At 49.0% G+C, this 27,606-nt stretch overlaps 1 protein-coding gene across 8 annotated transcripts in view; it reads left to right on the top strand.

Moving 5' to 3' along the window:
• The window catches only part of ARHGAP22 (Rho GTPase activating protein 22), a 214,898-nt gene that overhangs the window by 164,834 nt on the left and 22,458 nt on the right, over positions 1-27,606 (top strand). For 4 of the 8 annotated variants that reach the window (XM_037803743.1, XM_037803744.1, XM_037803747.1 and 1 more), the window contains one exon: positions 22,086-22,262. In XM_037803743.1, the coding sequence (XP_037659671.1) occupies positions 22,086-22,262 (177 nt within the window). Of the gene's footprint in view, positions 1-15,543; positions 15,719-22,085; positions 22,263-27,606 lie in introns of those variants that run through there. The other 4 variants (XM_037803745.1, XM_037803749.1, XM_037803748.1 and 1 more) reach the window with 3 other exon arrangements.

Below are 27,606 nucleotides of genomic sequence, written 5' to 3'. Positions count from 1 at the left end.
TTTAAAATGAACAGAATGGAAAGCACCAGCACCTAAGGAGGGTCATTCTGTCTGGTGACATTTTTGTGTAGATATGTGCGTGGCACACACAGTCGCTGTGGGAAATGTGTTTCTCTCTGTGGGTCACTGTCAAAAACTTTGAAAGCTGTGGCTCTGTTTAAGAGGCCTCTACCCTGCCATGCCCAGCCAGGCCCACCCGTCTAAAAGTTCCCCTGGAAGTCAAGTCCTTTCCCATCCTGCCTGCCCGGGTAAATTAAGGCCGTGACCCCTTGACCAGCTCCTAGGAGACTTGGTGGGGTAGAGGCCTTCTGAGAGGCGACACACTCACGGGGTCCCCCCTGGGAGCCTGGCCCAGGGTGGGGTGGGAGAGACACGGGTGGAAACAAGATGGGGAGGGCCCCGGTCCCCCTGGAGCCTCCTCCTGGGGGGAAATGGCCATGGGACTAGAAAGCAAGCAGAAGAAAGGAGGGAGGTGATCTTAGGGTTAAATGAAGCCAAGAAAGTAAAACACCAACGTGGGAAGGCAGTGAGTGAGTGGGCTGCAGTGGAGACTTAAGCAGGGGTTTAGGAAATGCCTGGTTGAGGAGGGAACCCTTCAGCTGAGAGTTAAGTGACAAGAAGGGACCGACCTCCTTGCATAGAGCCAGGTTTATGGGGTCAGGACGGGAGACGTGGAACAGTAGTTGAGAAGGCCCTGAGGTGGGAAAGCCCCAAAATCTCGGTGGTCTGTGCAGTGGACCGAGAAGGCTATGAGCCGGGTCAGGTTGTAGAAGGCTCTGGCAGACGACCAGGGGAAAGGAGCAGTCGACTTAGGTCAGCTGGGTCAGGGGTGGCCGGGGACAGAGTTCTGGATCTATGAAATGATCTTACATTTAACAGAACTTGCTTATAAATTGGGGGGCTGGGGAGGGGGCAGGAAGGATCCTGTTGGTGATCAGGAAGTAGCACAGCACGGGGATCAGCCCCTGGGGCTCCAAGCCCCCCTCCCCAGCCCCAGCACAGAGGCCTGACGTCCGTCCATGACCCAGCAGGACCCTCTGGCTCCTGGCCCCAGCGGGAGGGGCCCGTGGGGGGCAGCCGTGGGGGTGGGCCTCGCCAGCTTGGCCTGGGGGCTCAGTTCGCCAGGTTTCCGCTCCCCCAGGGAGGTAACTGGGGAGACCCGACCTCAGGACAAAGTGTGGGGAGAGCCTGTCTCATTTCAAGTCATTTGCTTTAATATTTAAATATTAAATATAATGACAGAGAAGGAATTTTAGTAGTGGGAGGTTTTTTTAAATGTTATTTCGTTGTTAGAGGTCATGCTTTTGTGTTTCACGTGGTATTTGATCAAGGCATGGTCACCCCCCAGCTCCCACCAGGCCCCTCGGAGAGAATGTGCTGGAAGGAGAGTTTGCCAGGCCCCTCTGAGCCCACTTTGTAGGGCTTTGTGGGACCTGCTTCCCAAATCCCCTTCCCAGTCCCTGGACCTCCCCACAGGCAAGCAAAAGCAGAGCTTCTTGTATGAGACATGCTTGAGCTTTTTTTTTGTAAAATTTTAAAACCCCAATTCCTTAGGTTCTGGTTATCTGATATGGTTTAATGGACTACCCCAAAATGTAATGACTTAAACCAATATATATATATATATATATTTTTTTTTTTGCTTACAATTCTGTGGGTCAGGAATTTGAGCAAGCACGGTGGGGTTGGCTTGTCTCTTTATAAGTATAAATACTCTGCCTCCCCCCACCCCACTCCAGGGGCTCCCCATGGCCGATGGGGAACAGGAGCCAGTGGGGACATGCACCCCTCTTGTCCCTGAGCAGGCAGCTCCAGGCACATTTCACAAGGCTGCAGGGGCCAGCCCAGCAGGTGGAGACCCCCCCCCCCAGCCCCCAAAGCAGTGACCAGCTCAACCCCACTTCCCCATGGGGCTCACACCCATCCTGCTCTCCTCCCTGGGCTACCTCCCAGACACACAACCTGCACACAAGCCTTTGTCTTGGGCTTTGATTTGGGGAGACCCAGGCCTAGACATGTGGTGTTAGTGCAGAAAAAAAATTCTCTGTAGCAATCTGAAGTAGAGAAAGGCAGCAGGTTCCTGCAATTAATAAATGCTCCTTCTTAGCCCCCAGCACTTTCAGTCATGTGTGCTGTGGAGCGAGTTGCTGTACAGAGCCGGCTCAGGCACAACAGAGGCTCCCAGCAAATGACCCCTCTATTGCTTGCACAACACAAAGGGTCCAAAAGGGCAGGGGAAGAGATCCCGGTTTGGCCAGCCCCCCAGGGAGGCCAGCTGCCTGGGTTGGGGTCTTTGCAGAGACGAGGGACACCTGTGCTGACCGAGTGCCGAGCTTTTATATGCTCCAGGAGTAGGGGCTCTGCCAGCAAGCAACCTTTGCACCCTGGCAAGCAGCTGGGATAAGCTGAGATCTAACACCTCCCCCAGCTGCCTGTGGTCTCTCGTGAAACAGAAACATACCAAGCGCCTGCATGCAAACAAGCAAGAGGGGTGAAGGAAGGGGGTATGCAAGGGTAGGGAGAGAGCCTCTGAGTGTGTCCTTGACTCTCCCAATAGCCCACCCTCTCAGATTCCCTCCCAGGCCTCCCCTGCAGTCTCCACATTGGCTTTCATAGCATAAACCCACCTCCCACCCTGGACACGAAGGTGGAGACAGGTCGGCCTGTTGGCCACCTTGAGCAAAGCTGTCTGGTTGGGTGTTAGGAGAGGTCCAGGGATGCTTCTCCTAGTGCAACAAGACTAAAAGGGGAGACCTGGGAGGGGGGCCAGGACCGCGGCTGGGCCAGGAGGGTGGGCAGCTCAGTGTGACTGAGGAGGCAGCTTCCAAGCCTCAAGGTTACATGAACTTGGATGCAAATATTGGCTCCATCACTTACCAGTTCCGAGGGCTTGGGAAATTTACCCATTGCCCAAGCTTCATTTTCTGGGGCATTTTCCACTTGGTGGGGACAATACTAGCACCTGCTTCCTAGAGGTCTGCAAGAAGTACAAGCACTGTCGAACGCCTGTGAAGTCCTTAGCTGGATAACGCACAAATGTTAGCAGCAGAGGGTGGCAGCAGTGGTACAGGCCCACCTCGGAGATTTTGCAGGCTTGGTTCCAGACCACCACAATAAAGCGAATGTAAATATAAAGCCTGTCACATGATTTTTTTGGTTTCCCAGTGCATATAAAAGTTATGCTTGCACTATACTGTAGTTGATTCAATTTTCAGCAATCTATTACGTCTAAAACTACAGTGTACATACCCTGATTAAAATGTGACACAGACACAAGGTGAGCACATGCTAATGGAAAAATGGAGCCAATAGACATGCTGGACGTGATGCGGGGTTGCTCTGCAAAGCACAAAAATGCAAAAGGCAATGAAAGGAGGTCTGCCTGTAATAATTAGTAATAGTAACAGTAGCAGCTGGGGAGCCTTGTGAGCTCTCTGAAGCTTGGTATCATTTGTAACATTGTAAATAAATGCCCCTCTACAGAGTTATTGGAAACTTGGAATCTGATGGCTTGCAAAGAAGCTGGCACCAAATGGGGGCTTCATACATGTTAGTTACCATTTCCTTCCTGGCTATCATGAATTAAGCCATTATTCTCCTCAGGTCACTCAGCATCAGTTATAACTTCTTCTGTTCTAACCTGCCAGGCCCAGCCTTCCTGCCTACCTTGGGCATTTCAGAACCTGGTCTTGCTTTGACAATGGCATATTCCGTTTAATACATAGCTGTTTTTATTTTTATTTTTTCTGCTCAAAGTTACCTTTAAATTGGTGCCACCACCAGGATGCACAGTCAGTGGTGCTTTCCAGGCTAGCTCCCACTGGGCGTTGCCGCTGAGATTCCTGGGATGTAAGAAGACAGGACAAGGCATGGCTGCTGTGGGCGGGTCCAGGAGCCTGAGCTGGCTGCCAGGAGATGGGCTTGAAGTAGGGCAGTTCTCAAAATATGGTCTCAAAGCTCTGAGCCTTTGAAGGATGTTCATCCAGGGCAGATTCTTGGGTCCACTCTAGACCCAAGGAATCCTTCCTAGCACTAAGAGTTGCAGTTTTGTGTTTCTTGTGATATTGACTAAGGCCTGTCTCCCCCACCAGGCTGCATTCTTCCAGAAGCAGGGACTCCTAGTTTTGTCACCGCTGTGTCCCCAGTACATGGAACAGTGCCTGGCATGTGGTGGACCTTCAGCAAGTAACTGTGGAAGGGAGAAGGAGTAAGGAAAAATGGGAGTGGGTGAGGGGGAAACAGAAGGTAAGGGAGAAGTGGGGACATTTGAGCTGGGTCTTGACGGACGAGTAGGAGTTTACCAAATGGCAAAGTGGGAAAGGGATCACAAGAAGTGGGAAAAGCATATGCAGAGATGGGGAGGCATGGAAATGCATGATATATCCCAGGATTGGGAAGTCCAGGAGAGTCAGTGGAGTGTCCCAGTAAGGAGGGGGAGTAACTCGCTGGTGCTGGAAAGAAACCCTCAGCCCGGATCATGGAGGAGCCCCAGTGGGAAGCAGTGAATGCAGAATGTGTCAGTGTATCAATCTGTGGAATTTTTAACAGGGAAGGGAGAGAGCTGAGCTGCTTTTTTTTTTAAATTCAGTTTTATTGAGATGTATTCACATACCATACAATCATCCATGGTGTACAATGAATGTTCACAGGACCATTATATAGTTGTGCATTCATCATGCCAATCTATTTTTTAACATTTTCCTTACACCAGAAAGAATAAGAATGAAAAATAAAATTGAAAAAGAACACCCAAATCATCCCCCCCCCACCCTATTTTTCATTTAGTTTTTGTCCCCATTTTTCTACTCATCCATCCATACACTGGATAAAGGGAGTGTGATCCACAAGGCTTTCACAATCACACTGTCACCCCTTATAGGCTACGTTGCTATACAATCGTCTTCAAGAGTCAAGGCTACTGGGTTGGAGTTTGGTAGTTTTAGGTATTTACTTCTAGCTATTCCAATACATCAAAACCTAAAAAGTTTTATGTATATAGTGCATAAGAATGTCCACCAGAGTGACCTCTCAACTCCATTTGAAATCTCCCAGCCACTGAAACTTTATTTCGTTTCATTTCGCATCCCTCTTTTGGTCAAAAAGCTGTTCTCAATCCCATGATGTTAGGTCTAGATTCATCCCCAGGAATCATATTCTGCATTGCCAGGGAGATTTACACCCCTGGGAGTCAGGTCCCATGTAGTGGGGAGGGCAGTGAGTTCATCTGCTGAGGTGGCTTAGAGAGAGAAAGAGAGGGCCACATCTGAGCAACAAAGAGGTACTCAGGGGGAGACTCTTAGGCACAATTATAAGCAGGTTTAGCCTCTCCTTTGTGCTGCATTTTGAAGAGGACCCTCTGGCAGCCGCCGGGGATTTCCTGCCCGGCCCTACACTCTTCCTTCACTTCTGCAATTGTCCCTGTGAGAAAAACAACAGTCCCCACTCTCCCACAGGGTGCCAGCAGGGGCCAGGTCACGCACAGCTTCCCTAAAAACCCAAACATCCCCAGAACCACAAAAGATTTCCCGGGGAGTGGCTGGTCTTGAGAAATGAAATTCCACTTACGGTAATGGGCCAACGAAAGGGGAACTTGGAGTTAAAACCTCATGGAGGGTATCTGGGACATTTTCCTAAAGCAAAAGTACTCAAAAGGGCAGGGCAGGCCAAATTCTGCAGTGCCAGACACAGAGCTGCCCCTCTCTTGACAATTAAACCAATGGCAATCAAAACAATTAAACTAACGACCATCCAAGAACGTATTCCATGCCCGTGATAATACACACACAAACACCTCAAAGAGTTCATAGTAAAAAGGAAGTCTCCCCCCCAGTCCTGTTTCCCAGCAAGCCAGGAGCCCAGAGCCCTTCTTTGTGTGCCAGAAATAGTCTGACAAACTGTGCACGTCCCTCTTTTACGCAAATGGCAGCCTACTCTTCACGCTGTATTTTGCTTTTTCCGCATAATAACATGCCATTCCATATCACATCGCATAGTTTCACCACCTGGCTTTTGTTGATGGACCTAATTTATTTAACCAATCCCCTAGTGATGGACGGTTAATTTGTTCCCAGTTTATTCTCACCACCTCCTTAGGCACACGTGCCTAGGAATGGCTTGCTGGGTCATTTAAAATTTTCATAGCTGTTGTCAAATTATTGCCCCAAGTTTGTGTCGAACTTTACCGACAGGGTAAGGGACTGCCCACTTTTCTCCTTGTACCCTTACCAGCGCCCCTTTAAACTCGCCTCACCTCACTTAGGAGCCTCCAGCTGCAACCCCTCCACCCATAGAGGAGCTGGGAACAAATATGCCCCTGCAGCCGATTTCCTGATTTGGGGTCCCCAGCGTGGCCCCACTGAATATGACCCTGCAGCCCCCCCACTCCCTGTGCCAAGTGAAACCCTAACCAGGTGAGAAGGTTTGTTTCACTTGTTAAGTTCCGTTTTCATTTAGTTTTCAAAGTAGATAACATGGCACAAATATCAAAAACCCCAAAGCCAGTCTTCCTAGGCCCTTGCTTTCTAACTACCACTTCCCTTCCCAGAAGCAATCGCTGCTCCCAATGTCTTCTTTCTCCTGCCAGAGATATTTCACACACATTCAAACAAATGTCTTCCGTTGGTCCTCCCTCCCTCCCTCCACTTCCTTCCTTTGCAAAAACAATAGCATCTTGTTCTCCCCTTTGCTTTTCTCACTTAACAGTGTCTAGTAGAGAACATTCCACGGCAGTGCATAAAGAGCATCCTGGAATCTTTCAGACCTGCAAAACATAACATTTTATAGACATACATCCCTCCCCTCTCTTTTGCCATTTGTCTTTTCACCTTCTTTTCTTTGCCCTGCAAATATATGTAAGCTATTTGTAGCTTCGTTTTCTTTTAGGATCTCTGGGTTTTGAGTCATACTTAAAAGGCCTTTCCCACTTGAAGATTATACAAAATTCCCCCCATGGTTTCTACTGATATTTTTATGGTTTCATTTTTCATCTTTAAATCATTATAAATTTTCAGTGTGTTATAAAGTGTGATATAGGGACCCAACTTGGTGATTTTTTTCCAGGTGGTTGTGTGCCAGAAATAGTCTGACAAACTGTGCACATGTCCCTCTTTTACGCAATAGGATATTAGATATCCTATTGCATTTCTTAAATAACCCATCATTTACTCATCTTTTTGACATAACTCCTTGATTATATCCTAAACTCCCACATGAGTTTGAATCTCAGGACATGTTCTAAGTACCATGTTGTTTTAATTATTGTAGCTGCATACTCTGTTTTAATAAATGGGGGGAGGCTATTCTTACGTCATTATTTTCTTTTAAAAATGCATTGGCTGTTTTTGCTTGTGAACTTGAGAATCAACTTGTCTAGTTTCAAAACGAAGTGTTAAATTTATAAATTAAATTGGGGGAATTGGTATCTTTATCATATTGAATTTTCCTACTTATGTACCTGGGATGCATTTCTGTGGGTTCCAATTTATAAATAGCTTTTCATCGCCATATATAAATTTTGTGTTCAGTGTCCTTATTGAAAGTCCTTAGTGCCTGTAATGGCTTCTCACATAATTGGCCTAGATTTTTTACATATAGATAAATGCATAATCTGAATAATAATAATAATAGCACCACACCCCCTTCTCCAATTTTTATAGTTTTATGTTCTTTCTCTTGTCTGGTCGCACTGGCTAATATTTTCAGGAAAATGTCCAAGGGCAGTGGTAATAGTGAACATGCTTGTATTGCCATTGACATCGATGGGACACTGCTAGTGTTTCTCCAACAAATATAATGCTGGTTTTGGAAAGAACCATGTTGAGGAAGGACCCATCTATTCTTATTTAATGAAGAATTTTTATCAAAATGGATGTTAAATGTTGTCAAGTGCCCTTCAAGACCTCATTTTGGCCCTGGGACAGCTGGTCTACCAGTGGGACAGATGCTTTACCAGTGGGACAGCTGGTCTACCAGCAAGCACAGCAAACGACAAAGACCTATCCCCAAAGCCCATGAGGAGATGGTGCAGCATTGACAGGCTGCCTTGCTGGTCTCAGGATGTCTATAATGGGTGCTTTCAGCTACAAGAAACAGAGGAGCCCACCTAGTTGGCTCACATCCAAGGAGATGTGTTATCCACACAGACCAAGGAACCCATTGGTGGGCAGCTCCTGGGAGAGCGACTCAGGGGCTCAGCAAAGTCATGGAGGGTGTGGGCTTCCCCTCCTGTCCTCTCGGCCCTCCTTGGCCCGTTGGCCTTGCTTGCAGATGACCACCAAGCATCCAACAGAGGTGGGCAGGCCTCTCAATGAAGAGAGGTCTCTTTCAGAGGTCAGGGGTGAGGAAGCCTTTCCCAGAAGCCCCTCGAGGACTTCCCCTAGGGTCTCAGTGACTGCCTCTTTTAAACCTTAGGGTGGGGCAGTGTTCCGGTTTTCTAATGCTGCCGTTATGCAAAATACCAGAAATGGACTGGCTTTTATAAAGGGGTTTATTTGGTTACAAAGTTACAGTCTTAAGGCCATAAAGTGTCCAAGGTAACACATCAATAATGGGTACCTTCACTGGAGGATGGCCAATGGCGTCCGGAAAACCTCTGTTAGCTGAGAAGGCACGTGGCTGGTGTCTGCTTGCTCCTGGGTTGTATTCTCCAAAATGTCAGTGTCAGCTTCTAATGGCCATCTTCAAAATGTGTCTCTCAGCTGCAGCTCTTCTGAGCTCCTTCTGTCTGAGCTCTTATAGGGCTCAGGCCCTATAATCAAGGCCCATGCTGAATGGGTGGGGCCTCACCTCCATGGAAATAATCTAATCAAAGTTATCACCCACAGTTGGGCGGGTCACATCTCCATGGAAACAACCTAATCCAAAGGCTCCAACTTAATCAACACTAATACATATGCCCCCACAAGACTGCCTTAAAGAATATGGCTTTTTCTGGGGGACATAATATACACAAACCAGCACAGGCAGTAAAGAATAAATCTCTCGTATTTCTTTCAAAATCTTCTCTGAGTGTCCAATAAGGACTACTTTTTCTAACAGCCCCCCAGGTTTCCATCATGGTTATGTACCATGTTCTAAGCCATTGCCCTGCTTTGGACATTCATTGCTTCTAGCATTTTACTGGGTTTTGTCATTGCTTGTTTGTTTGGGCATTTTTGGATTCCATAGCATTTACTAGTGTTCTTGGGTCACTGTCTTCCTCAGCCTAAAAAGAATTCCCAGCCTGGTTCTGGCTCATCAGGAGGTGCTAGTGTGTGTCCCGAGCGGGGTGCATGGCCTCCACAGAGGACAGGACAGAAGGCCATGTGGGACGGCAGGGGCCACCGGGCACTGCCTGCCTGGGGTGATTAAATCTCTGCCCCAGGACTGGCAGGCATTGGGGCAGGCATCTTCAATGTGCCGGCAACTTCAGGAAGTGGGGCAGTGAGGCCTCGACGTGGAATATCTCCAGGCCCCAAAGAGAGAGGAGCGTCCAGCCAGCATGCCTCCAGGAGGAGAAGCACCAACATAAGCTTCTTAATAGGTTTTTAATTAAAAAAAAAGTTTTTTTGTTAAGCAGTTGTAGGTTTACAAAGAAATCATGTACAAAGGACAGAGTTCCCATCTACTCCCACACAGGCAGAGTTTTCCCTATTACTGTATTAACATTTTGCATTAGTGTGGTGCCTTTGTTACAACTGGTGAGACAATAGTATTATACTTAGAGCATTAACTAGTGTCTGTACTTTGCATCAGGGCTCACTCTTTGGGTTGTACAGTTCTTTGGGTTACAACACAAATAGCCCATTTTTACCACTCTCAAGTCTACAATTCGACATAAGGTGTTCAGCGTGCCCCAGGGCAGTAGTGGCAAGTTCAGGGTCTGTGTGGGGGCCATGTGGGGCTCCGCTGGTTCCCGGCTGTTTCCCCCCACTTTCTCCTTCATCTACAGGACCCCATTTTCATTTTCAGAAAGCAGAGCATGTAGGTTCTTGATTCAGGCTATTAGTAGACATGACCTCAACAGAGCTTTTGGAAAGTCAGGGACCTGCCCTTGAGATTGCATCCTACTTCCCCTGGGTGTACTTATGGTGACCCTAAAGGACAAAGTCAAGCAGAACCCTAAAAGAAGCAAGGAAACCTTGGTTCTCCACCACTCAGCCCATCACCGCTCCTCCTGACGTTCTGTCTCCACCTCCCACAGCCCACCTGGGTGGGGCCTGGAGGGCACCCTACCCACCCACCCCTACCCCGGGCTCCTCCCCAGGGACTCTTCTTTTTAAATGCAATTTTTTTGAGATGTATTTGCATACCAGATAATCATCCAAGGTGTACAATCAAGTTCACAGTATCATCATATAGTTGTGCATTCATCACCACAATCAACTTTTGAACATTTTCATTACTCAAAAAAAAAAAAAGATTAAAAATATAAAAAGAACACCCAAAATATCCCATACCCCTTATCCTCCCCATATTATTTATTTATTTTTTTGTCTTTATTTTCTTTCTCATCTGTCCAAACACTGGATAAAGGGAATATCAGCCACAAGGTTTTCACAATTACGTGGTCACACTGTATAAGCTATATAGTTATACAATCATCTTCAAGAATCAAGGCTACTAGATTACAGTTCAACAGTTTCAGGTATTTCCTGAAAACTAAAAAGGGATATCTATATAACATCTAAGAATAACCTCCAGAATGACCCCTTGACCCTATTTGAAATCTCTCAGCCACTGAAACTTTATTTTGTTTCATTTCTCTTCCAAATTTTGGTCAGGAAGGCTTTCTCAATCCCATGATACTGAGTCCAGGTTCATCCCTGGGAGTCATATCCTGTGTTGCCAGGGAGATTCACACCCCTGGGAGTCAGGTCCCATGTAGGGGGAGGGCAGTGAGTTTACCTGCTGAGTTGACTTAGAGAGAGAGAGAGAGGCCACATCTGAGCAACAAAAGAGGTTCTCTGGGGGAGACTCTTTAGGCACAATTATAAGTAGGCTTAGCCTCTCCTTTGCAGTAACAGGCTTCATAAGGGCAAGCCCCAAGAATGAGGCTTGGCCTACTAAGCTGGTAGTCCCCAGTGTTTGCGAGAATATCAGAAATTCCCCAGATGGGGAAGTTTAATATTTTCACATTTTTCCCCAGACCCTTAAATGGGCTTTTCAAATACTTCTTTATCCTCTGCCCAAATTACTCTGGGATGTATTGGGGCTTCACACTAACCTGTTCAAACAAACCAGATTCAGTCCCTATTCCATGTAATTATGGTGTTTGAATAAACTGACCATACAAGTTAAATTAAACAGTATGCTACAGAAAATAAAGATTTTCGACCAAACAAACATCTCTACCTTTGGTCTCACACAGAAGTTGAAGTTTTAAAACACAGGCAATGTCATCCTCTGCCCTTTAGTCTGACTTACCTTAGTCCTAACCTAGGCCATTTTGTTCTTATCTCGCATTGAAGTCTGATCCCTTTTCCAGGTTCTTTAACATTTATTGTATGCAGCAATGTTTGACATTCAAAGCTACCGAACTGTAGGTCTGAGTCTCAGGTGTCACCCGGATACCTGAAGTTCCAGGGACCGACCAGGTTATATACAAACAGCTCAAGCATCTCAGAATCTAGAATAACCATTACAACTCAGGACTAGAGGTGACTGCTATCAGAGCTTAGAATCTAAAAACCATTACAATAAGTCTTCCCCTGATAACCTATGCTCTCAGATTCAATTCTGAGTTTGCCCATTATAGTTAGTCTATATTAGTGAGGCCTTATAAGGTTTATCTTTTCATTTCTGGCTTATTTCATGCCATATACTGTCCTCAAGGTCCATTTATATGGTTGCATACATCACAACTTCATTTCTTCTTGTGGCCACTCAATATTCCGTTGTATGGAAACACCACAGTTCACCATTCCGTTCATCAGTCGATGTACCCTTAGGCGATCTCCATCCGTTGTGGATCATGAATACTGCCTCCATAAACACCAGTGGGCACTGCTCTCAGTTCTTCCAAGTATATCCTCAATAATGGGGTTGCAGGATCATATGGCAACCCCATACTTAGCCTCCTGTACAGCCACCACACTGCCCTCCAGATGGGCTGCACCATTCTACTTCCCTACCAACAGTGAATAGGTACATCCCTCTCTCCACATTTTCTCCAGCTCTTGTACTCCTCTGTTTATTTTTTAAACATTCAATCCTAAGTCAACAATCCATGGTTCCCAGTATAATCACATAATTATGCATTCACCACCACAATCTATATGTGGACATTTCCAATTTCTTCCACAAAAAAAAGAAGAGGAGAAGAAAAAGGACAAAAGAAAAAAATAAAATAAAATGATGAATAAAAAATAAAAGAAAAAATAAAAGAAAATAAAATGTATTAAAAAGTTCAGATACCACCACCACCAAGAATCCCATACCCCTCCCTTTTAGCCCCCTCTTAAACACATTTAGCTTTAGTATATTGCCTTTGTTACAACTAATGGAGGTATATTACAATGTTACTGTTAACTATAGACTCTAGTTTGCTTTGATTGTATTTTTCCCCCAATACCATCCCATTCTCAACACCTTGCAAAGTTGACATTCATTTGTTTGTCCTCATGTGAAAACATTCTTATATTTGTACATTTAATCACCATCATTAACCTCTCTGGTTTTCACTAAGTTATATAGTCCCAGTCTTTATCTTCTATCTTTCCTTCTGGTGTCCTACATACCCCTAGCCTTCCTCTTTCAACCGTACTCACGCACTCATCTTTGCTCACTGTACTTAAAATATTATGCTACCATCACACAGTATTGTGCTATCCATTCCATTTCTGGATCTATACAATCAATCCTGTTGTACATTCTTTACTCCTTCAGCCTCAAATGCCTAATCTCCACCCTTTTTCAATCTCCTGATAATTTGCGTTCTCAACTTTAACTCTCGAAGTTTGCTCATTAATGTTGGTTCATATTAGTGAAAGCATAGAGAATTTGTTGAGTGGTCTTTTGACATTTAAAGAAAAACCCACACAGGCAGTTTCTGTGGGAAAGGAAACCAGGAGGGCTGAGCTGGTAGGTGCTCTGGCACAAGGCCTTTCCCGGGCTGCAGGGGAGGCACTGGCCAGGGCTGGGGCCCCCACTTCCCAGCTCCCCCACATGGCTGTTGGTAAGAGCCAGTTCCTGGCTGCTGTGGGTTGAAGCCTCTCTCAGTCCCTGGCCACATGGACCCCCTCGAGAGGCAGCCCACCCCGTGGCAGCTGACTTCCTCAGAGCAAGCAGGCCACAGAGTGAGAGAGGACTCACAAGACGGGAGATGGGGTCTCTGTGTAATCTAATCTCAGAAGTGACATCCCAGCACTTTTTGCAAGTTACTAGGTCCAGCCCACATTCAAAGGAAGCAGATCAGATGACAGCTTGCCCACCAGGAGGCGGGGTTCACTGGGGGCCCCTTAGAGGCTGCCTACCCCAGGGACGGAGCTAAACTCTGGAGCAGACCTGCTGAGGTTCAGTTCCTCAGCCCTCAAGAGTGGGTGGAGAGCAGCCTACACTCTCAGAGTCCAGCTGGCAAGTCCTTTACCTGGTGGAGCAGGGCTGGTCAGAAAGCTGCCCTTTCACCAGCCCTGTGACCTCAGCAAATTACTCAACCTCTCTCCACCTCTGTCTCCTCATCTATAAAATGGGGTCATAATTGCACCACCTTAGAGGGATGTCGGGAGGGTACTGAGCAAAAATGCATGCAGCTCTCAGAATGGCGCCCGCATACGGGAAGTGCTCCATAAGTCAGATATTTTTATTAAGGGAGTATTTTGTCTGCCTGTCACTTCCACCGAACCCTCCATGTGTCCCTACAATGGTGACTGCCATCCATTGATCTCCTGCCCTTGGTCAGGCACTGGGCTGATCACTGGGGGTACCTGAAGAAAGCAGGGGACAAAGTCTGCTTTCATGAAACTTATCTTCCTTTGGGAGAGACATGCAGTAAACCAGTGTGAGCATAAATAAGTTGGTTACCAATAGCGATAAATCCTACAGAGGAAATAGGATGATCGGTGAGAGTAATTGGGCGGGGAGGGGCAGTTACTCAACAGAGGTTCTTCCAAGAGAAGGTTTTTCTGACCCACATCTAAGCTGAGGAACTGAAGCTGAGAAGAAGTTGACCCTGCAAGGAGCTGGGAGACCAACATTCAGGGCAGAGGCTACCTGGATGGAAGACGCTGAGCATGTGGGAATAAAAGGAGTGAGAATGGCTAGATTGCAGTAAAGAGGGTCAGGAAGGGGATACCGTCAGAGGGGCCTGCAGGTTCAAGGTCACACCGGAGTTGGATTTTATTTCAAGAGTAGTGCTCTTCCAAAGAGTTTTAAGCAGATGTGTTTTGCTCTTAATTGGCTTCATTTCTTTGTTGAAGAGATGGATGGATGGTTGGATGGATGGATGAATGTATAGATGGATGGATGGATGGATGGAAGGAGCATGGATGGAAGGATGGATGAAGAAAGGTAGGTAGATGGATGGGTGCGTGGACGGACAAATGGGGATATGGGCAAATAAATGGGTGGCATCAACACAAGCACAGTCTCTCACCTGCACTCTCTGACCAGTTTGGTGCTCCGTTGCCTGCCCAGCCCTTCAGGAAGTGTCTTCAGGGCTGTCCGGGGGTATGAGCCGGTAACACCATATCCCGAGAGGAGTGAGTGATGCTGGAGGAGGGGAGGCCAGGCTGGGCCAGGCTGGGCAAGGGAGCCAGGTCCGGCTTCCAAAGGACTGTCCTGGGGTAGGGGAGACACCATAGGATGGCCGCTGGTTTCATGAAAAATCAAAGCAGCTAAATTCAAGTCCGGGCGTGCAACTTCTCCACTGGGTGACCCTGGGCAATGGGAAGCTCCCACAGCCTCATTTTCCCCATCTATAGCACAGAGATGATGACGTCTGCCTTAAAGGATATGAAAGACTTGTACCCAGCCCCCAGTTTGCCTTGTCTCGTTCACTCCAATTATTGGCCTCATTTTAGCAGACGAAGAAATGAAAACATAAGGAAGATTAAGTAACTAGTTTGAGATCAGGTGGCCAGGAAGAATTTACATTTATCAGTTTCTCCCAAGTGCTCATTCTTACCAGGAATTCATTTCGTCCCCACATCCATTATTTCCTCCCCACAACAACCCTGGGAGCTAGGCTCCCTGTCTGTCTCCTCCTTTGCAGAGAAGGACGCGGAGGCACAAAGCTGCTGGAGCTGGGATTCGAACCTTGTGTTTTAAGCCCCTCCACCCGCTGGGGAACTGGGGAGGACCCTGGGCGCCGGGCTGCGGAGTCCGGGGGCACTGAAGACCGCTCGGGTCCGAGAATGCAGGGGCAGGGAGCTGAGCGCGTCTGGGGGAGGGTACAGGGCGACACAGACCACCAGCTCCACCCTGACTTCTGTGGTGGGGCGGCCCTGCTGTCGGAGGGGTGGGAGAGCCCCATCGGGATCCCCTGGCAGCTTCCTCCTTACCCCGCCCCAGGCAGTCGCGGCCTTGTGAGCGCTGGAAAATGCAGAAGTCCCCCAGGAGGGACAAAAAGCCTCTCGCTCTGCGCCCCGGGGCAGAGCGCCCCGGCAGTCCCAACCTGCGCAGTGCGCGCGTCCCGGGATCCCCGTGCGTCCGAGCGCCTGGCGCACCGCGTGCGCCATGCCCTCCTGCGCCATGCCATCCTGCCTGGCCAAGCACCTCAAGAGGATCAGGCGCCTGCCCAGGGGTAAGTGGATCAGGAGCAGGCGGGGGGCAGGTGATTAATCCTTGGAGAGCAGGTAGCACGCGGGCAGCAGAGGCCCAGGCTTCAGCCAGAAGCCGTCCCTGTTGTTCAGCCTGGTGTAGCCTGGCGGGGATGGGCAGGTGAGGCTGTGCCTTGGGACTCTGTGAAGGAAATTCCAGCTAAGGGCAGAAGGCATTGCCCGGAGCTGGCACCACGCACGTGGACTTGCATCAGAGCATCGGAGAGGGGCACGTCCCCCACTCGCACCCCCACCCCGCCCCAGTCTGCCCTGTGCCATCAAAAGCTGTCCAATACGAATTGAGTCTGTGCAGTGCAAAATACACAGGAAATTTTGAGGACCTAGTACCACCACCCTTCCCCCCAAAAAAATATTAAAATAACTCGTTAAAAATTATTTTATTTTTTATTAAAGTGGTGAAATATATATAATTTTAATGACCATTTTAACCCTTTTGAAGTGTAGAGTTCAGTGGCATTAATTACATGCACAGTGTTCTGCAGCTGTCACTGCTGCAAATTTTTCATCACCCAGAACAGAAACACTGTAGCTGTTAAGCAATAATTCCCCATAGTCCCTTTTCCCCAGCCCATGGTAACCTCTAACCCATTTTTTTTTTTTCTGTCTCTATGAATTTGCTTATTCCAGGTTTTTCAAATAAGTGGAATCATATGATGTTTGACCTTTTGTGTCTGGCTTATTTCACTCAACAAAATATCTTCAAGATTCATCCATGATGTAGCATGTATATGAACTTCGTTCCTTTTTATGGCTGAATAATATTCCATCAAATGTATATACCACATTTTGTTTAGCCATTCATCTGTTGATGGACACTTGGGTTGTTTCCATTTTTTGGCAGTTGTGAATCATGCTGCTGTGAACAATGCCCTACAAGTATCTGTTTGAGTCCCTGTTTTGAACCGTGTGGTTACACACCTAGGAGTGGAATTGCTGAGTCATCTGGTAATTTTATGTTTAATTTTTTGATGAACTACTAACTATTTCCCACAGAAGCTGCACTATTTTACATCCCCACCAGCAATGCACAGGGGTTGCAAATTCTTCACATCCTTGCCAATACTTGTTGTTTTCTGTTGTTGTTATTATGATTTTTATCGCCGTCCAGTGATGTTGAGCATCTTTTCATGTGCTTAGCCATTTTAATATGTATGCATTTTGGAAAAATAGACATTTTTATTCAAATTATTTGCCCACTTTTTAACTGGGATGTTTGTCTTTTTGTTGTTGAGTTGTTGAAGTTCTTTATATATTCTGATATTAAACCCTTGCCAGATATATGATTTACAAATCTGTCTTTCCATTCTGTGGGTTGTCTTATCACTCTCTTCATAGCATCCTTTGATGCAAAAAGCTCTTAATTCTAATGAAGTTCAATTTGTCTATTTTTCTTTTGTTGCCTCTGCTTTCGGTGTCATATTTAGAAAACTTTGCCAAATCCAAGGTCATGAAGATTTACCCCTATGTTTTCTTCTAAGAATATTATTATTTTAGCTCCGACATTTAGGTCTTTGGTCCGAGTTAATTTTTGTATATGGTATGAGGTGGGGGTCCAGATTCATTGTTTTGCATGTGGAAATCCCGTTTTGCCAGCACCATTTGTTGAAGAGACTATTCTTTCCCCATTGAATGGACTTGGCACCCTTGTCAAAAATCAAATGGCCATAGATAAGTGGGTTTATTTCTGACCTTTTGATTCTATTCCATTGGTCTCTATGTCTGCCCTTGTGCCAGGACCACACTGTCTTGATTACTATTACTTTGTATTAAGTTTTGAAATCAGGAAGTGTGCATCCCCCGACTTTGTTCTTCTTTTTGAAGACCATTTGGCTATTTGGGGCCCTTTGTGATTCCTTAAGAATATGAGGATTGGCTCTTCCATTTCTGCAAAAAAAGTTTCTGGGAATTTGATAGGGATTGCATTGAAACTGTAGATTGCTTTGAATAGTATTGGCATTATAACAATATTAAGTCCTCCAATCCACGAATGTGGGATGTTTTACCATTTCTTTAGCTCTTCATTAATTTCTTTCAGCAGTGTTTTGAAGTTTTCAGTGTACAAGTCTTTCACCTCCTACTTATTCCTAGATGTTACATATATTTAGCATGCTACTGTAAATTGAATTTTCTTGATTTCCTCTTCAGATCATTCATTACTGGTGTACAGAAACACAACTTATTTTTGTTGTTGATCTTGTACCCTCAACTATGCCAAATTTATTAGGTCTAGTTGATTTCTTGCAGATTCTTTGGGATTTTCTATATATATATACTTTGGGTCTCTCTTGTTAGATGTATATATCTTTATAATTGTTATAACCTCTTGATGAATTGACCCTTTTATCAACATATAATTGTGTCTTGTAATAATTTTTTACCTAAAGTCTAGAATGTGGCGGGAACGATTCTGCGTGCCTTCTAAGGCTGGGTCATAAGCAGCTATGCAGCTTCTGCCTGTTTGCTAGAACACGCAGGCTCAGAGCCCGGAGGCCGCCATGTGTGGGAAGGCCGAGCCCCATGGGGAGGCCACGGGCAGGTGCTGTATAGACAATGCCAGCATTTGAAGTCTCCCATCCCAGACATCAGACACAAGTGAACAAGCCTCCAGATGGTTCCATCTCCCAGCCATGGAGCAATCGCCAGCTCCCTGCTGTGCAGTCTTCCAGTTAAGGCCTCTGATACTGTAGAGTAGAGACAAGCTATCCACGCTACACCCTGTCCAAATTTCCAAGCACAGCATGTGTGAGCATATTAAAATGGGCTAGCATTTTGCCAGTAAGTTTGAGGTGGTCTGCTATGGAGAACTAGTAACTAGAACAATCAAATATCAGCAGCTTTCTCCATTCATCATCTCACTACTTCCAGAAGCATGTCCACTTGTGGAGTGGAGGCTGCTCAGAGCTCCAGAGGCTCTCTCCTGGTGGTGGTATCTAGGCACCGGGCCAGATGGGTGTTGGCAGTGGTGGAACCATGAGTGGCTGGAGGGAGTGGACTTCAGTGCCCCCAACATAATCTGCAACAGCTCCCTGCACTGGAGCCATCCCAGTGAACACGCTCTAAAGATGATTGTAAAGCAAGTGCTGTAGTCCCCACTTCAGAGCTCTCTGTGCTCCTTGGGGTGTGGCTGTAGTCTACTGGGGGATGTGCTGGGAGAACCTGGATGAAGGGTTTTGGCTGGCCGGTGGGACAGGAGCCGGCCTCTCTCTGCAGCTGGAGAGCAGAGACCCAGAGGGTCAGGGGCCACCATGAAAAGGGCAAGGCCAACATCATTCTTGGAGACAACGTGATGATAAAATCACAACTGTGCCAGTGGGCTCAGAGAGGGCTTCTTTAAAAAGCAGGTTTATTGAGGAGTACTTGATGTACAATAAACTGCTCTATGTTTGAAGTGTACAATTTGGCGAGTTACAGCAAATGTATCTGCCCATGAAACCAGGACCACGTCAAGACAATGAGCACTGCCTTCACCTTGGGGATTGTTGTATCCCTCCCTCCCTCCTTCCCTTCTTTCCTTCGTTCTGCATGACCAGCTTTGCCCTGTGTCAGAATGCTGTCTCGTGGCATTTGCACACTGATTTTTCAGTCACCCCTACAATGAGGACCCCTTCTCAGGAAGTCCTCGACTGGCCTTTTTCAGTGCCAGCCACGTCCCACAAGTGTTTCTCCATTGAAACCAGGAGATGTGGTCCTTTCCCAGACTCACCTTCCCAAGTCTCAGGGGCTGGATTGCCCTGAGACCCCAAGTCTGTGCTGGGTACACCTTCCAGGGTGGTGTGGGGGGCACCAGCTTTAGGGTCAGATGTCAGAGCAAAACCAGCTCCACCCCTGGCAAGTTGGCTCTGCACACTCGGGTCCTTCCTGGTGGAACGAGGACCTTCCCCACGGCTGTGAGGACAGAAGACGCTCACCGCACAGAAGGCCCAGTGTGGTGACTGGCCTGGAGAGGGGACCACTCCCACCCCACCCAGAAGGGTGTGTGCTTGGAAACTCTACATCCAACCCAAATCTTTGAGAGTCTAAGAGATTCTGTTTCAAAAGCGGTTAGGAAGTTGGGGTGAACATTGAGAAGTAAAACACTAGATGAATACTAAGGATGTCATGGGGAGCTTGGCTGATTGGGCTGGATAAAATTGAGGCGCCGTGGGCCTGGACCCAAGTCCAGAGCCTTCTGAGAAGGTGTCAACTGGCCCCCCAAGCATGGGCGAGTGGCGGGGGGGACACGGAAGCTATCCTCGCTGCTGGGGCCGTTTCTTCCTCAGCCCCTGAGGTACCTCAGCATGTTGGGGTTCTCTGAGGCAAAGCTGACCACGGGCTTTCCTTGGAAACTGGTAGAGAAGTGGAGGGTGTAGACTTGAGGCAGAATTTCTTCTTCTCTCTGGAGCCCTCAGTTTGGGCTTTTAAGCCTCCAATTGAATACTGAGAATTAAAGTTAAGTTAAAGTTTAAGTTAAACTTAGACTTAGTGCCCTGACTTAAAGCCAGCTGGCTGTAGATCCTAACCCCATCACCGAGATACCGTCACGGCAACCTCTAGGCCTGTGTGTGACCAGACAGGCGGACCCCAGAGCCTCGGCAAGTTGACACGGAAAATTAACAGTACAGCTAGGTACAAATGTGAGTATTTGTTTAGGACTAACAAGTAACTACAGCAAATTCCTGGGGCCACGGCTCTCCGGATCCTTTCTCTGAGTTGTCTGGAGACTCTACACCAGCAGGGCCTGACGATGACAAGCCGCTGGTTGCAGGGCAGCGGGCCCCAGTGGCCACTTTGGCGGCTGTGCCCAGTCCCCGTGAATGACCACAGCTGTCGGAGCCACTGTGGGCACTGCCCTTGCGGTCCCCATGGCCCACCCCTCTGCTCGGGCTTCGGGTTCTGCCGTCCTAGCACCCCACTTCTTCTTTCCGCATTCCCAGCTCGGTAGCCATGAGAGCCGGCACGCGCAGGGCTTGTCTGTGCAATGAGGGGCTCGAGAGGCCACCTAAGGCCTGACAGTTCCCCAGCTCTCTCTCCACCCTCCCGAGACTTGAGGACCCCTCTCTCCAGCCACCATACCCCCTCACCACCCTGCAAGGGGAGCTCCAGCCCCTGAGAAGCCACCCTGGTGTCCCCAGTCCTCAGTGAGCCTGGCTGTGACTGCTCTCTTCCCAAGCCCAGCAGGCCACCTCATTTGTGGGGATGGTGGGAGCAGGGGGTGGGCAAGAACCTGGAGCCATGGCCTTAGGGCTCCTGGCTCTACAAAGCAGGTTACTTCATTATTCTGTGCCTCAGTTTCCCAATCTGTAAAACATGGATAGCTTTAGTACCACCCTCACAGGGCCAGTGTGATAATTAAAGAATCCTAGGAAGGCAGCTCTATGTCAGCTTGCTTCACGGAAGTTTCTGCAGCTCCTAGAGAGTTTCCTAAGGGCTCAGGGTGCACTCGCTGGTCTTTTATGTCCTTCCTTTCTGGTTTCCCCCGCTTGGGAACACAGGTCTGTGGGACTCACACCGCAGCAGGTGGGCCAGTTGGGGCCTGAGGTGTGGGGCCTTAGACAAGTCACGGTGAGTTACAGGTTAGCTGATGGAGGGGTGGTAAAAAAAAAACAAGTTTATTCCTGAAAATCACTTGAGTTGCCTGGAAAGTTCACTATAAATGGATTCTCGTACATCCTGAAGATTAATTCATTTACACAAGAAAACTCAAGAACCACTGGGGCTACTGTAAGAGAAAAAATCAGATTACAAATAGCTGCTGGAACTTTTCCACCATCCTGCCGTTAGATAACAATCCATTTCTAGCTGGGATTGGAGATCAGTGGAGAATTCTGGAGTGTGCTATCCCTTCCTGGTTTAATATCCAGCCTGCGTAACTTGCATACTTCCGGAGAATCAAGGTTCTAATTTCAGAGCGTTACGCTGTGTGCTTTCTACTGCACGTCAAGCTGATTTGGAGACAACACATATGAGGCTACTTTGTCTGAGCTGGTCTAAAATCGGCATGCTTTTTTTCTAATACTGCCCCAGGATGCTTTTAATGGTTTGATTTTGATGCAAAATAATAATAATAATAACAACAAAGTAAGGGCAAGGACAAAAAAGAGGAAAATGGGCAAGGCCCCAGAGAAAGAAGTCCGACCAAGGAAGGGGACGAGCTGCGGAAATAGAACCCAAAGTGCGGCTCTGTCTGAAAGGTTTTGGGGAACAAGTCTTCTTGGCACATGCACTACGAGGAATAAAACATCAGCGTGTATTGGGGTGGGGGAGGACCTCGGAGGGGTGCTGACAGGAGGGGGGCCTCGGCATTCCCACACTCGGGGACCCCCGCGTAAGCTCTGTCTTCGTGTCTTGCAGGCAGTGCCGGGGAGCGGGAGAAGATGCCGGCCACCCCCGAGGCGTTTCTGCTCATGGCCAGCTCCCAGCGGGACATGGAGGACTGGGTGCGGGCCCTCCGCCGTGTCATCGGGGCCCCGCGGGGCGGAGGTACTGCCTGTAGCACCCACGCCCGCCCTCTAGAACCCCTGCCGCCAGGTAATCTGCCCCTCGCCGAGCCCGCCGAGCCCGCCAGGCCCTCTCTCCTGGGGACCTGCCAGCCATGTCCCTGGGCCTCTGATGGCTGGGCAGAGACGACTTCCATTTCTGCCCCAGGCCCCGGCAGTCGCCTCCTGGGGCAGCAGGCAGGTGCTGCCGAGGGAACCCAGGTCTGCGTTTTAAAGCCCACCTCTCCAGCTTTTGGGGGTTTGCCTCCCTGCACCCAGATGCCTGGTGGATGCTGGGTGAGCCTGTGGTGGCCTGTACACGTCTCAAGTGCCCGGCCAAGAGTGGGCCACGTGCACTTGTGGGTTCATATCTGAAACCCAGGCTCAGGCATCCTTCCCATCGGCCAAGCCAGCCCACAAAACCCACACTCCCCATTCGCCTCTGACAGCCAGGCTTGCTACTTATCCATGTCCTCATTTATTCAAAAACATGGATCGAGTGTCCAAGGCACACTGGGTTCTATTCCAGGTGCCAGGAATTCAGTGGTAAACAGGGTGACAATGCTGCCTCCCTCACGTCACTTCCATTCTTAGGTGGGAGACAATGACAGTGGACAAGTGAATATGTGATAGAGCATCAAGCTGTGGACGTGCAGTGAAGCAGAAGGAGTTGGAGTGAAAGGACTGAGGGGGTGTTGTGTCCAGGGGCTTCACTGACGTGGCAAGGAAAGCCCAGGGATGCCGGGGAGGAGCCTGCAGGCCGAGGGGCCAGCAGGTGCCAAGGTCCTGGGCAGGAGTGAGCTACAAGAACACGAGGAGGTCAGGAAGGCCAGTGGTCTGAGCGGAGTGAGGATGGGGAGTGCTAGGGCTGGAGGTGAAGGAGGTTGCAGGGGCTTCGAGGCCATGATGGGGATTTCCAATTTCATTCTAAGTGCAGTGGGGAGCCACGGATATCTCCACTACCGCAGGATCACGGGACCTGACTGAGATGTTTACAATGATCCTTCTGGTTTCCAGGTGAGGAATAGACCAGAGAGATTGAGCAAGAGTGGGTGCAACAGGCTGTGAGGCTCATCCAGCAAGGAGTGGGATGGCTCAACCTGGTGTGGGGTGAGGGAGCTCCCAGGTTTGGTGGGTGGTCTGCCCGTGGCTGTGGGAGAAAGGAACGATGATTCCCGTTGTGCAGTCACCCCCTTTGTAGGTCTATGGGAAGTAGTCATGCAAAGAGCTCTTGGGTGGGAGAACCATCCTGGGTGGCAGGGCCGCCAGCTCTGCTGAACCTGGAGACTGGCAGCCTTCAGGCTGGCTGGCTCTGAACCCAGATCTCCCTGTCTCCCCACACCATCCAGCCAGGGCCAGACCTTCATCTCTGGGGGCTCAGAGTCCTTCTCCAGATCCTGTGCTCCCCATCGTCCTAGCACCTTCCCACCTCACCTCACCTCGTCTCCTCTTTCGTCCCTGGCTATGGCCAACTGGCCACATTTCATAGAATCAGAGTCGACAGAACATTGAAAGTCCGTTTTCCTCCTGGGCTTCACAAAGGGTGTAACACTGTTAGCAGTGGCCTCCATGCCCCCTGATGGTTGCAGAAAATTGAAACTACAGCCTTAGTTTAGTGGCCCAGGAAGACCTAAGTCCACCCAGGGAGGCTACAGACTTCCAGGGGATTCCTTTGAAGCAAGGTTATGGAAAGTAAACCAGAGGAACAGAGAAGGGTCCAGAAACAGCCTTGCATGTACCTGGACTTTAAGACGAATGGTCCTGCAGAGCTCCAGGGAAAGGAGACTATCCTCATGAACTTGGTGTAGAGAAAGATTTTTTTTAACAAACTTTGAAAAGTATGAAACTTTTAGGAAACAACTGATAAATTATACTGCAAATAATGAAGAACATCTGTTCTTTAAAGACAGAGTAAGAAAATGAAAAGGTGAGCCACAGATTGGGAGATGAGATTTGCAACATGTGCAGTCATCAAATAACTTGCTCCCCAAATCCTGTAAATCATGGCAGCAAAGATAGACCAGCCAGGAGAAACATAGGCAAGAAGCTTGGGCAGGCACTTTGCAGAAGGAAGAATCCTTATGGCCAGTGAACTTAAACAGACATGCTCAACCTCACAAGTCATCAGGGAATGCTTGCTAAAACCACAACAGAAGCCCTCGACTCAGCCGCCAGGATGACTAAGTGAAAAGGACTGTGGGTGCCATGTGTTGACGAGGTCAGGGAGCTGCAGGAACTTGCACAGACTGCTGGGGCAGCTGTTTAGCAGCATCCACTGGCGACGACACTGTGCAAACTCTGCCCAGCGAGTCCCCTGCTGGGTCTGTCAGACAGAGGCGTGTACACAGGTGTACTGAGTTCATGGTACATACAGGTTCACAGCAGCCTGGGCTGTGTGGGCCTTGACACTGAAACAATAGAAGGGACAAATCAACATGATACGTTCTTACCACGGAAAATTCCACAACCATGAGAATGATCAACTACAGCCAAATGCATGAATCTTAAAAACAGTGTGGAACGAGGAAAGCCAAACACATGCACACATACACACACATACACAAGAACACATTGATCCCATTTCTATAAAGTTGACAAATTGGATAGAATTAAACTATACTCTTTATGGATGCATAATTAGGCAGCAAAAATATAAAGAAAGCAAAGAAATATATGCCATAAAAGTCAGGGAAGTGGGGAGGAGGGAAAGGATCAAGATTGGGTGAGGGAGGGCATAGGGTTTCTGGAATGTTCTCTAGCTTGACTCCGGGGGTAGTTTTACAGGTGTTTATTTTACAACAACTTGGCAGTCTGTACAAGTGCTTTTCTGTATGTGTGCATGTTTCACTATATAAAAGGCTAAAACATAAGGAGGAGAGACTAATAATAGTCAAAGGAGCTAGGTGAGGTGAGAAGGCACAGCTGGTGGGGGGCAGAGCTGGGACCAAAAGTGGCTGTCCTGACCCAGTGGCCGTGCTGGGTCCCTGTCTGAGCCACCCCTCCTCGGCGAGTGCCATCGTTTGCATCTATCTGCACCCCTGGACCCGGGACCCACACCTCCGTCTCTCTCACTCCCTGCTCAGAAAGGAGACCACTTGCAGTGTTGAAAGGCAAATCGGAATCGAGTTTGCAGACGACAGCATTTTATTCAGGGAACCAAGGTTTTGCTGTAGCAAAGGAAGCCAGATCACTTGCAAGAATGGAAGTAGCTTCGGGGTTCTGGGGATGGCAATCGATTGTTATAGAATAGAAAGAAAGTTAGCTGGATGACTACTGATGGGATGAGGGCTCCTCCGTCTTCTAGGGGCAGGTTTAGGGCAGGTGGGCTTCGGTTTGCATTGGGTCAAAGGTCTTGAACCAGGGGCTTGATTGGCTGCTAGGTCAGCCACCTTGGTGGGGGTTTAAAATTTCAAGAACTATCAAGAGGAAACCCAAAGAGGAAGCAGGACACGGGGTTTTTGGCTCTGAAGGATCCCAGGGTTTTCTCTATATGACTTGATCAGCAGAAACCCCCGAGAACCCAGCTTTACCCATCAGCCAGGAGCCAGTGGCTCCTTGTCAGCTGCATGCTGGGGAAGGCAGGCACTGAGCAGGATCCCTCCTTTCTACCCAGGGCATGGAGACGCAGACATGGGGGGCGAGCCGCCGCAGGCATGCCTGGGCAGGCGGGGCCCTCCCAGCTGGCACAGGGCTCCTGGCAGACTGCGCTCGGCCCAGCTGCCCTGGAAAGGAGGCTTAGCGGATCAGTCCTCCTCTTGGTCTTTAATAATGGAGCCCGGGAGCCCTTTCAACATGTTTGTTCTGGCAGGGAGAGGGGCCGCCTCCATCAGACGCAAACAGGCAGTGTGCCTGCCGCAGGGAGGGGAGGGCCGGCGGCCCCTCCAGGCACCTGGGGGTTTGCCAGCCAGTCAGGGGAGCCTCAGTCTCAGTCAGTCATTTGAAGGAGCTTCCAGGTGAGGGGACAAGGCTCTGTCCTGGGCAAGGGGCTCCAGGCTCTGTCCTAGGTGAGGGCTCCAGGCTCTGTCCTGAATGAGGGGATCTAGGCTCTATTCTAGTTGAGGGCTCCAGGCTCTGTCCTGAATGAGGGGGTCTAAGCTATGTTCTAGTTGAGGGCTCCAGGCTCTGTCTTGGGTGAGGGGCTCCAGGCTCTGTCCTGAATGAGAGGCTCTAGGCTGTGTTCTAGTTGAGGGCTCCAGGCTCTGTCTTGGGCAAGGGTCTCCAGGCTCTGTCCTAGTTGAGAGCTCCAGGCTCTGTCCTGGATGAGGGGCTCCAGCTCTGTTCCAGGTCCTAGGGCTACTATAGGGGGAGGGGGTGTGTCCAAGGGACAGGAGCAGGACCTAGGGAGATGGACAGCCACTCACCCTAGAGAAGATTTGCCAGCAGGCACATCCTGCTGGGAGGCGGGTGGCCCAGACAGGGGCTGAGTTCTCTTCTCGGGGCAGCCTTTAAGGGGAGGCGAGACAAGCTCCAGTGGGGGGTGGTGGGTGGTGTCAATTAGACAAGCATCTGACAGGGCTCTCTCCGACGCTTGCTTACTGTCCCTAACGGCCCCCTCTACCTGTCACCGGCCCCGCGGCTCTCCTTGACCTGGCTTCTCAGGCACATGCCACACGCCTGTCGATTCGTCTTCCTCCAACATACTCTGCTCATTCAGCCATCGGTTCATTCACTGATTCATTCATTCATTCCACAAATACTTGAGGACCCACTGGGGTCCGGCCCCGAGGGCCCTGGGGAACAGGACGGGGGTGGGGTCTCGCCCCCAGGGAGCCTGCACTGGGGTGGGAAAGAGATGATGTGAACACACCCAAGAAGCAAGATAGTTGCAGACTCTTGTGCCCACACCCCTCCACTCCTTTAAAAAGTCAAAGAAAAAAGTAAAGGGAGTGTTTCCCATTAGCCAGCGAGATGAAGTTCCTCATTTTGGGTTTCTCTTCTCCCACTGTGCTCTCCTGCCTAAGTGACACTCCAGCTGCAGGAGGGCCAGGCGCCGCCCCCCCCGCCTTTGCCCACAGCAGGCCACTGAGCTCCCTCTGGCCCATCCCATCCCGGCGCCTCCTTGCTGGCAGGAGGAGAGAGAAGGGAGAAGACATTCACGGGGTCCTCGGGACTGTCAGGCATGCTCACATGTGAACCCCTGGTCTGGTTGTCTGGGAGACCCTGCAGGCCCCGGAAGGAGCGACTCAAGTGCACACGGAAGAGGGTCAGCGGGGGCTAGACGCATTGAGGCGGGAGGGGAGGCTGAGTGAGTGTGGGCTTCAGCACCAGGCTCCCGTCTGGGTGTGATCCGGCTCTGCGGCTTGCTTGCTGTGTGACCTCAGGCACACCACTCACCCTCTCTGTACCTCTGCATCCTGTTTGCAAAAGAGGAATAACAGTGTTGCAGGATTGCCACG

This window comes from Choloepus didactylus, chromosome 15, assembly GCF_015220235.1.
Source record: "Choloepus didactylus isolate mChoDid1 chromosome 15, mChoDid1.pri, whole genome shotgun sequence".
In the NCBI taxonomy this organism is placed as follows: Eukaryota; Metazoa; Chordata; class Mammalia; order Pilosa; family Megalonychidae; genus Choloepus; species Choloepus didactylus.
This window is presented reverse-complemented; position numbering and strand designations above follow the sequence as displayed.